The sequence below is a fragment of the Corvus brachyrhynchos genome, unplaced genomic scaffold (assembly GCF_000691975.1).
Source record: "Corvus brachyrhynchos isolate BGI_N302 unplaced genomic scaffold, ASM69197v1 scaffold245, whole genome shotgun sequence".
Taxonomy (NCBI): Eukaryota; Metazoa; Chordata; class Aves; order Passeriformes; family Corvidae; genus Corvus; species Corvus brachyrhynchos.
The window spans coordinates 7012810-7023703 of NW_008238988.1; the positions used below are offsets into that span (position 1 = coordinate 7012810).

A 10894-nucleotide genomic window follows, 5' to 3' on the forward strand; every position below is an offset into this window, starting at 1 on the left:
CGAGCGGGTGCCGTCCCTCCTCGCCGGAGGAGGAGCAGGAGGCGGGTGGGAAAAGGGGGGCGGCCGCGGGCCCGGCGCAGCCCTGGAGCGCCGAGGAGCTGCGGAGCGAGGCGCTGGCCAAGAAGGAGATCATCAAATTCCTGCAGGAGCACGCGGCGCAGGCGGTAATTGCGGGGGATAATAAATAATTTGGAGTTGCGTATGGGAGGTTTGGGGTTTTTTTCCCCCCCACCATCTCACGCGCGTGTCCCGCAGTTCCTGGCGGAGCACAAGCTGCTGGGGCAGGTGAAGAACGTGGCGAAGACGGCGAATAAGGAGCAGCTGATCGCGGCTTACACGCAGCTCTTCCACACGCAGGTGAGGGCAGGGGGCGGCGGGGATGGAGCCGGGGCTCGGGCAGGGCTGGGGCGGTGGATGCGGCTCCTCATCCTTCCCCTCGCAGCGCTTCAAGGGCACGGACGGCGCCGAGAAGGCGGCGGAGAAGGCGAAGCCGGCCAAGGCGGAGGAGGCCAAGGGGAAGGCGGTGAAGGCTGAGGAGGCTGTGGAGGAGGTGGGTGTGATGCCCTCACCTCGCGTTTTTCGCGTGGAAAGCCAGATTAGCCCGGCCACTTGTCCCGGGGTGAGGGTTAGGGGGATCTCAGGGAAAGGCTCTTCCCCCAGAGGGTGCTGGGCACTGCCCAGGCTCCCCAGGGAATGGGCACGGCCCCGAGGCTGCCAGAGCTCCAGGAGCGTTTGGACAGCGCTGCCAGGGATGCCCAGGGTGGGGTTGTTGGGGGGTCTGGGCAGGGACAGGGGTTGGGCTGGGTGGTCTTTGGGAATCTTTTCCCGTTCAAGAGATTGTGTGATCCTAAGTCTTCAAAACCCTGGTTACACCAAAGTCCAGTGTTTGTACCCACCTTAACCTGAACCTGCTGCAAATGTTGCAGCCCTGCAGTAACATGAATACATCATTCACTAACAGTGTCTTCTTTTATGCCTTCAACTCAGTGGTTGTTCAATCTTGAGTGTATCTGAGACTATTTAACCTGCCAGTCCTAACTCTCTTTTTATAACCCTAGGGGCCACCAAAGTACACAAAATCCATTTTAAAGAAGGGCGATAAAACCAACTTCCCGAAGAAAGGAGACACTGTCCATTGCTGGTACACGGGAAAGCTGCAGGATGGGACAGTCTTCGATACCAATATTCAATCAAGTAAGGTTATGGATATATAGATGTGCAGATAAACTGTTTGGGTTGGTTGCAAATGCTTCCGGAGGGAATTACCTGGGCTCCTCCAGCAGATTCGGGCAGGGGTTTGCCTCTGGAAGGTGTCTGGGGGGATTCCTGACAACCAGCTTCATCATGGTGGTGTGGAGCTGCCGGCTGTCCTGCAGCTCCCGGATCCATGAGGCAGTGCAGGGCAGTATTTTAGGACTGGCTGGTGTCAAGTGACACAGCTGCATCCTGCCAGCCCTGGCTTCTGGCATTCCAGGCCTGGGGAATGTGGAATGCAGGGAGTCAATCCGGGCTAGAGCTGCTTCGGGGGCGTGGGGAGTGAGATGGTTCCTACAGAACTCTGGCACCAGCAGTGTCCTTAATTTCTCTAAACAAACACACCCTGGGGCCCTTCTGTGGTAAATCTTTAAATTTGGAGGCACTGGACTGAGAGGGATTTGAGTACTCCAGTGTGCAATATTCCCTGCTGGTGTTTTTGTGACAGATCAGAGGATTTGGGGGTATGAAATTGTGCAATACTGGAAAGCCTTTCCCAGCAGTGATGTGCCACACTCAGGAACAGCATTCCAGAGTCACTGGAATACTCTCTGTAATTCCTTGTATCTGTACATTCCCTGTTGGATTTCTTCAGTTCCTTAATATGTCCATGCCTTGTACAGTCAACCTGAGTAATTCAGGAATGAGTCTGTGGGGTTTGAAAGATGCTTTGGTGCAGCTTGAACATTTAATGAAGTTTTTAGTGCACAGCACTAATATTTCCCCTGAAAATCTGATACTGGGCTGAAAATAATATTATACAGACAGATATTTGTATAAAGCATGATTGTAATGGCAGTTTTACCCAAAGTGTGGAGTGTGCTGGTGTGATGTTGAAGCAAATGAACATAAACCTCTTTTCCAGGTTCAAAGAAGAAAAAAGCAGCCAAGCCCTTGAGTTTCAAAGTTGGCATAGGAAAAGTGATCCGAGGTGTAAGTAGAGCATTAAGGGCTCCCTCAGAGTCCCCGGGGAGCTTCATTCTGTGATTTATGACTGGGCTGCAGTTTTTGGGCTGTTCTGTCTCTGGTGGAGGCAAATTGCAAGGGATTACCCTGGGAGGGTGGAACATTCGTCCTCAGAGTGATTCCCTCCTTAGGCAGTGCATGGAGAACAGGCTCTGTTCCCTGGGATCAGCCCAGCCTCGGGCTCCTGTCAGTCTCTCACAGCAGCCAAGGCTCTTGGGATCCTGGGGCTCCATCCATCCCTGTGTGCATTCCCTGGGCTTTACTCTGTGCTAGGGCTGGACAGCCCTTTCCATGGGGAAATTCCTGCTCCCTGAGCCTGCCCTGGCCCAGCCTGAGGCCGTTCCCTCTCCTCCTGTCCCTGTTCCCTGCCAGCAGAGCCCGACCCCCCCGGCTGCCCCCTCCTGTCAGGGACTTGTGCAGAGCCACAAGGTCCCCCCTGAGCCCCCTTTGCTCCAGCCTGAGCAGGAGAAAGTCGTGCTGTGGGATGGGGTTTGGAGCTGGGAAGGGGACAGTGCCCATGGGCAGTGGGCAGCGCTGCAGGAGCAGCAGTGGCCCGGGTTTATCCCTGTGTTTATCCCGGGTTTGTGGGTGCCAGAGCCTTCCCTCCATGGGGACACAGCACCAACCCCTGGGCACTCCTGGTGGGCTGCTGGGAAGGGAATACTGAACCGGGGAATGGTGATGGAAACAGGCGTGTTCCCGTCGCTCCCTGTGTCATCCCAGCAGGGAGCACGGCTCTGCTCTGTGGGAGCTGTGGGAGCAGGGCACGCCCAACCCCGGGGTGTTCCACAGAGCTGGGGAGGATGCCCGGGGCTGTGAGGGGATTCCCGGAGCCGCAGGAAGAGCTGGGCTGTGCCCCCGCGGGCCCCTGCCCCAGCACCGGCTGGAGCTGCTCTCTGTCCTTGCAGTGGGATGAGGCCCTGCTGACCATGAGCAAAGGAGAGAAGGCCCAGCTGGAGATCGAGCCCGAGTGGGCCTATGGCAAGAAGGGGCAGCCCGATGCCAAGTATCCTTCCGTGACCTCTGACTCCTTAGGGAACCTGGGAATGCTGGGGGCACTGAGGCGCTTTATGGACAGGAATATTACAGCGGGGTTCACCTGTTACAGCAGGCTCAGGATATTCCCACTCAGGGCATCCAGGGCACTTCCTGGGGGGTGCAATTGCCCTTCTATTTTGGAGAAAAACTCGTGCAGGGGGAACTTGCTGCTGTTTTCCACCTGCATTTTTATTCCAGCTGCTTCCAAGTGCTTATGCCTGATGGGGATCCTAACGAGTGTAGGGAGACAGGAGGGGAGTTACCTGCTGCAGCTGTAGGGACAGAGTTACAGTTGGTTCTGGGATACAGCTGAAGTAGGGGGTAGAGGAGTGTTCCTGCAGCGTTTGCTGCAGCCCTGTTTCTTGTTTCCAACACTTCTGGAGGAGGGGAAGGGATTGTTCTGTGCTGGAATCCTGTAATCTGAGGAGCTGCCTGGACGCTTCTCCCCTGTTGACAGTGGAACAGCGTAAACCTCCCCTGCCCCAAAGCTGCAGACAAGGCTGGGGCAGCTCAGGGGAATGAGGAGCAGGGAGTGCTGCTGAAGGTATCCATGGAGCTGGCCCTGTCCCCTGACAGCTCCTGCTGGATCCAGGGTGTCCATCCGGATCAGGGACATCCCAGGGACACGGGAGAGGCCGGGGAGCAGCTGGGGACTCCCTGCCCCGGGAGGGGTCACTGCAGGGGCTGTTTCAGCTTCCTTAACACTTGCCAACAGGATCCCACCGAATGCAAAACTGTTCTTTGAAGTGGAGCTGGTGGATATTGAATGAAGAATTCCCCCTGCTGCTGGGAATCTGTTTCTGCCACAGAGAGCTTCCTGCCGGTGGTGTTGTAACTCCTGGCTCCGGTCACAGCGGTGCCTTTCTGGAGCTGAGTGCTGAGTGTTGTCCCCGCCCCGCTGCTGCACAGCGGCAGCCCCCCACTAAACCGCGTTTGTACCTGCCAGTGCCTCCCTTCTTTGTGTCTGTGCTCGCCCCGCCCCTCTGCCGGGGCACTGCAGAGCCCCGGAGCAGCAGGGCCCCACACCAGCCCCGGCCCCTTCCCTCCTGTGCAGCCCAATCCCACAGCATTCCCACTCCATGGCTTATTTGACAGGAGTCTGCTCGCAGAGATCCGGGTGTTCCACAGGTGCTCCCGAGGTGTCCCCGCGCCACAGCCCCTCCTGTGAGCACCACCAGGGCTGAACTCAGGCATTCTGTTCTCCCTCCTGGCTTGAATGAGGCAGTCCAAGAAAGCTCAGAGCGCTACTGAATTCCTCGCTTTTATTACAAAAATGGGAATGATCACTTTGATCAAAATGAAAAAAGTTTTGCTCACACCGTGTACATGAAAAACTCTAAATACAAAACTCATCCCAAACACAGTTTGTGCTTTTAAAAAAGAACAAAGGTGGTTTTAATCCCTGCCCCCTCCCACACTACAGAACCCGTGTGGCAGCTCTGCCAAGGCCCCCAATCCCAACACAGCCCCCTCCAGTCGGGCTGGGAGCAGGACAAGCCTTGGCTTCAGCCCCGGGGCCAGGGCCGGGCAGCAGAGCAGCTCTGGGGCAAAACCAACCCAAAGCCCCACAGCTTCACCCGCTCAATTATGGAATCATGAGACCGATGAGAATTCTTCTGATACTCCATAAATTAGTGCAGGGAATTAAAAAAAATCATTTATGGTAAATGAGAATTGTACAGAGACCATTTATCAGTTACCAGCACACGAATCTTGCTTCACACATACCCTGTGAGCAGCAGCTCGGTTCACATGCAGAGGACCAAAAGCAGGTGGCACAACAGTTCTTTCACAGCCCAAAATTAGAAAAATATATTTTTTTATTCCATCTTTGTTGAAACTGCAGCACAGTGAACTCCACTCCCTCCGGGGATCAAGTTGTGTGGTAATACTGTCCGTAATTCCAGGCGTTCTGGTAGTTGTACTGGAACCAAACACAGCAGCAGCATCAGCCACCGTGTCCCAGCTCCACAGGGAGCCCCTGGTCCTGAGGCAGCACAGCCCACCCCACACAGCTCCCCCAGCCCCACTGTGCCCAGCACAGCACCCCTGGGAATGCAGGACAACGGTGCCACTCCCTCTGGAAAACCCTGGGGAAGGCAGGCAGGGATGGAGGTACCATGCAGCCACAGGACAGATCCTCATCACAGAGTCACAGAATCAAAACACCCTGAGCAGGGAGGGACCCACAGGGATCATCCCAGCCCCTGCCCAGACCCCCCAACAGCCCCAGCCTGGGCATCCCTGGCAGCGCTGTCCAAACGCTCCTGGAGCTCCGGCCGTGCCCATTCCCTGGGGAGCCTGGGCAGTGCCCAGCACCCTCTGGGGGAAGAGCCTTTCCCTGATCTCCAGCCTGAGCCTGCCCTGGCACAGCTTCAAGGCTGCCATTCCTGCAGTGCTGCGTGTGAAACTCGGGGCGTTTTTCCTGGCCGAGCACTGGACAGTCTCTGTGCTGGATGAGACTCCTCCCACTGCCTGACTTTGGAAAGAATTCCTGACCCGGATGCAGGCAATCCCAAACCAGGGCTACCCAGGGGTTGTGCCCCAGCTGTAGCACTGCTCTCCCAGCTCTGGGGGCTCTGCACAGTCTAAACAACATTCTCCATTAAACCACTTCAAAACTTCCATGGATTTAAAAAACACATGGATGTGGCAGCAGGGACATGGGTCAGTGGTGGCCTTGGCAGTGCTGGGGGAACAGCTGGACTGGATGGTGTTAGGGGGCTTTTCCAACCTCCACAGTTCCATTCCCAACTAAAATGCCTCGAGGAAGAGCCCCAGAGGACAAGCTGATTTTGCTGATTGTGCTGTGTACCAGCAGAACCCATTCCAAGCCATTACAGAATTACTGCCTGGAGACAGTCACTGTCCAGGCACACAGGAAAGGGGCACCCCAAGGCCAGTCTGGCCAAAACATTACCAAACACAGCAGCCCTGCTGCCCTGCCCTGCCCCCTCCCTGTGTGACGGGACAGCCACCAAACCGCTCCTCGCTCCACACAGGAGCACCAAACACTTGTGGAGCAGGCCCAGGAGGGATCAACAACCCACAGGAGCCGAGTTTTCCGTTCCAGGAGCTGGATGCTCCCAGGCTGGCCCTGCCCAGCCCCGTACCTGGTACCAGGCGTTGTAGTTGTAGGCGGCCTGGTTGACCTGCATGTCCCCGTCCATGAGCTGCGCCGACGCCAGGCTCGGGTCCTCCGTCAGCAGCTTCTTCTCGTCCGGCTCCTCCGAGCTGCAAGGGAACACAGCCTTGTACTGGCACCCTGGAGAAACGCTGGGCCTGTCCTCGTGTGAGGAGTAACAGCGCTCAGCTGGGGGCCCTGGCCCAGCGGCATGAGGGAATTGGGCTTAGGGAAGGACAGCTGCTGCTGTGCTTCAGAACTGGCTGGGTTTAAAGCTGCTGCCCAAACTGACACAGCAAAGGCACGTTCCTGCTTAGAGACTGAGGTATTTTACCAGAACTGTTTGGCTCAATTCAACAACTCAACAACTTATTTTCCAAAAATGTTTCCATCCCTGGAAGCGTCCAAGGCCAGGTGGGATGGAGCTCTGAGCAGCCTGGTCTATGGAAGGTGTCCCTGCCCATGGCAGGGGGTGGCACTGCATGGGCTTTAAGGTCCCTCCCCATGAGAACCATTCTATGGCTACAGCTCTATTTAGTACACACTTTAAGAACTAAAATAAAGTGATTCTATCCTCACATCAGTAGGTTCAAAGCTGACAAACACCTGTATACACACTCACAGGCTAAAGAACCCCCCCAGGGCGAGGCTGCTCCCTGCAGTGCCCCAGAGCAGTCCCAGATGGCTCTCCCAGCCCTGCCCAGGCAGCTGTGCCCAGTCCGTACCCGTTCTCCGCCCGCCGCTTCAGCGTCTCCTGCTCCTTCAGCAGCGCCTGGTGCTCGTCGTAGGCATCCAGGAGCCTGGGGAGAGCACAGCCAGTCAGGCCTTGCAAACATCTGTAACACCTGAGCAATGCCTACTCGAAACTGTAACCACACAGCAAACTGCAGTGGAATAAATTCTAACCGGCGACCACCACCAACAGGGGAAAGCCAGCCCAGCTCTATTCACAACAGCTCCAGTTCCCAACCTGCTGGACTCCCCTCACGCTTGAGGCACTTTTTATCAAGTTCCTTTGTAAAGAAGTTTTCTCAAGCGCTTTGTGATTCAGCAGCTCCTTCAGTGCCTGCTGGTGATGCCACCCACAGCAGCACTGAGATGTGGCAGTCAGTATTTAAACACTGGAAATTATTCCAATCCCAAAGCAGCACCTGCAGCCTTTCCCCATCCAGCAGGGAAGAACAAGTACAGTTAATGCAGCACAGGCATCCCAGCTAAAATTCCCACAGGTACTGGAATACCCCTTCATCTGCAGCATCTCACAAAGCCTGCAGCTTCTGTCAGTGTGCTCTGCGTGAAAAGAGTTCCTTGTACTCATTCTGTGCTCTGGGATCATTTGGGAACTGCAAAATTCCTTGTGCTTGATCTGTCTCAGATCCCAAACTTGTACTGACTGGCTGCCATGCAGAGGCAGCAGAATTTAAGGACAGCTATTGTTAAAAACATACAAAGCAGAAAAACTGACTTGTCATTAATCCTTCCAGGTTATTTAGCTGCAAAATGTAAATAAAAACAATAGGCGATTAAGAGGCAAAAAGTATTGTAGTATTGAATTAAAAACTTGCATTTCTGGTGTATTCTCCCACAAAGGTGCACAGTTGTTACTAGTGCTGAACATAGAAAAACCCAGCCAGGGCAGTTTTGGAAACACACAGCAGCTCCAGGGAACAGAGCCTCAAAGGACACCTGTGTCACAGACCTGTCCCACTCCCCTGGGGAGCACCTGCCTTCACAGGGCTTAGCAAGGGGAAGCCACAGGAAAACCTGGCAGGCAGCAAAGCTCTGCTCAGCGAGGTGTTGGGCACTTCGGATAAAAAGGGGTAATTGTCTGAAAAGAGATTCCAATTTAAAATCTTTTCCTGTTTAAAAATCTATTCCTGTTTTAACACCAGGAGGCTGGTTTAGAAAAGCAGCTCTTCCTTACAGAGAGCTGATGGCACAAAGGAAACAATTTTAGAGATGCCACTGACCCCACCCCTTCCCAAGTGCTGCCAGCACTCTCCCCGTGAGCCCAGTTTGGCCACTGCCCACAGGACATCTTACTTGTTCACATCAGACCCAAAATCTTCCAGGAATTCCACTTTTCTCTGGGAGAATGTGATCCTCATTTTGATGGACAAGGCCCCATGGACAGCCTTGTCAAAGCAGCTCAGGATGTTCTCCTCGTTCTGCTTGAGGTCACCACTGTACTCCATCTCCAGCAGGTTCAGGTACAGTTTGGTGTTTTCCTGTGCAAAAGAGGCATTAGGAGGTGCACACCTGACCCTCACAGCAGGTATTTAACTCTGTTACACACCACAATTCACCCCATCAATACACACAACCACACACAACGAAGGGATTTTCCTTTCTCCCTGGGCTGGTTTGTTGCACAAACAGACCAGAAGTGACCAACACCACAAACCCAGGTGCTGCACTTTGCTGGTAGCATCTGAGTGCCAGGTATTTCTGTGCTGACACCAAACCACCAAGTACTGCCCACACCAATAACACCAAACACACCAAGAACATTTAAGATTCTAAGAATTAAAACAAAGGTGCAAAGCACATTGTGCTTCTGATGGGAAAAGAGTGCAAACTTCCAGATTTCCAAGCTGGGACCCTGGCAACGTCAGGTTAGAGGGACTGTTGTCTTCATGCAGTAATGGGACATTACATCCAGTTACAACTCCTGTCATCACTGTTGCCATGTTTTACAAAACGCTTCAGAAAGAGAGAAAAGACACCAGGGCGGTTTGAGTTTTGGGTAAGACAGCCAAGAGGGAACACATACTTTGTCCAGTTCTATGGCTTCTGACAGCACTTTTCTTGCCTTTGGCAGGTTTTTCTGCACTTTGAAGAGGTGCCGGGCGAGTTTGATGGCATAGAAGGAGGCTTCACTGATGGACTTAGCATTCCTGACAGCATCTTCCAGCAGCTGCTCTGCCTCCTCCATGTTGCCGTGCCGGCGCTCCAGGCTCACCCTGCGCAGGCGGATCATGGCCAGCCCCAGGATGCACTCCTCAAATGTCTTCAGGATCCTTCTGGCTTCATCAATGTTGCCTGGAACAGCAGGGAGACGCTTTAGGACAGGGCAGATCCCAGAACTCCCCCAGCAGAGCCCCGCCCTGGGCAGGGCTGCCCTTACCCTGCTGCTCCTCGAAGGCTGCCCACAGCATGTGCACCATGGGCTTCTTGGGCAGGTGGATGGTGCAGGCCCTGCTGTACACGTGCCTCACGCCCTCGATGCTGTGGTTCTCCATGTATTTGGCATACTAGGGTTGGAAACAGAGCAGAGACCAGCCAGGTTAAAGCTTGTATTTGTCTCTAAGAACATGCCAGAACGATAAAATTCTTTTGTTTAAACCCATTCAGCACCTTTATGGAACCACTAGACTAGTTTCTGTAAGGAAGGACGTAGAGAGGCAACGCAGTTGGCAAATGCAGCAGTCAAATCTGGTTGCAAGCAGACCATCTCCTAATGCAACAGATATAGTTATAGATGAACAACGTTCCACAGGGTACAAGGGTTAGTCACCAGGTCAAGGTGTGCACCAGCAGAGCCGTGAGCTGCCTCCCTTACCTTGATCCAGAAGTCCTCATAGAGGGCACATGAAATGACACATCTCTCAAAGAGGACCACGACTCGCTCGTGAGTGCCATTCTCTATCTCAAACTCTAAGTACTCTTTCCAGTTTTTCAGCTGAATTTTCTCCAGAGGTTTTACATGAAAGTAAGGCCTCTTGATCTGCAAGAGTCACAGGATGCAACTGGTGATTACAAACACACCACCAAGGGGGTCCAAACAATCAACAGCCACACAACCAACATTCAGTTACTGTCATTTCAGTGATCAGGGCTCCAGTGACACCTCCTCATCTCCTCAAACCAGGGTTACCCAGGTGTGTGGATCAAGGGATTTACTGCACTGACATTCTAGGCTACAAACTTCCTTTCCTAGAAAGCTTTTGGAGTGCAGAGATGCTGGGGAAGGACCCAAGGCAGCCCCGTGTCAGTGACATTATGGACACACTGGACACTGCCCACATCCATCAACACAGGTGAAGTGCTCACTGTGGTACACTCAGCCCACAAATTAAACTCAGAATTTGGTTGAGAATCATGACAAGGAAAGACAGCACTGAGCTGGACTTCCTATTAAGTATTTACATCAAGCTGGTTATAGCAAGACCATGAATTAGCTCCATCATGTTATTGTTGATGGCTACAAGAGGGGCTGGGTGGGACAGAGCTCTGGTGGGACAGAAAATTAAACATTGCTCTGTTTACATTTAAATTGCTTTGTCTGGCATCCTGCCAGAGATCCTTTGCTTTTTCTCACCATCTTTAATTGCATTTGATTATGTCTCTCCTGTGCTGCAATTCCCTCTCAGATCCAAACCCACACAAATGGATGAAGAACTTACAGTAAATTAAGGAGAATCCAACTCTTCAAGGCCACCTGAAATTTAAAGCCAAACCCCCCCTTCATGCTCCTCACTGACCTCTGGTGTGGAACCCAACACTCTGTGG

The 10894-nt window shown here is 53.5% G+C and overlaps 2 protein-coding genes across 2 annotated transcripts in view; one reads left to right on the forward strand and one right to left on the reverse strand.

The window, feature by feature from the left end:
* Window positions 1-2: 2 nt before the first annotated feature.
* On the forward strand, window positions 3-4203 carry FKBP3 (FK506 binding protein 3; the record flags this gene model as incomplete). Its single annotated transcript, XM_008637386.2, has 7 exons — window positions 3-164; window positions 256-357; window positions 443-550; window positions 1059-1194; window positions 2120-2187; window positions 3129-3226; window positions 3974-4203. Coding segments are annotated over 7 exons (729 nt in total), but the record flags the coding sequence as incomplete, so codon positions are not given.
* A 297-nt stretch (window positions 4204-4500) lies between these two features.
* The window catches only part of PRPF39 (pre-mRNA processing factor 39), an 11643-nt gene continuing 5249 nt past the window's right edge, over window positions 4501-10894 (reverse strand). The window contains exons 7-13 of the mRNA XM_008637387.2: window positions 9945-10109; window positions 9510-9636; window positions 9156-9424; window positions 8426-8610; window positions 7108-7182; window positions 6372-6492; window positions 4501-5182 (exon numbers count right to left, since the gene is read on the reverse strand). Of these exons, the coding sequence (XP_008635609.1) occupies window positions 5132-5182; window positions 6372-6492; window positions 7108-7182; window positions 8426-8610; window positions 9156-9424; window positions 9510-9636; window positions 9945-10109 (993 nt within the window). The 3' untranslated portion in view covers window positions 4501-5131. The remainder of the gene's footprint in view (window positions 5183-6371; window positions 6493-7107; window positions 7183-8425; window positions 8611-9155; window positions 9425-9509; window positions 9637-9944; window positions 10110-10894) is intronic.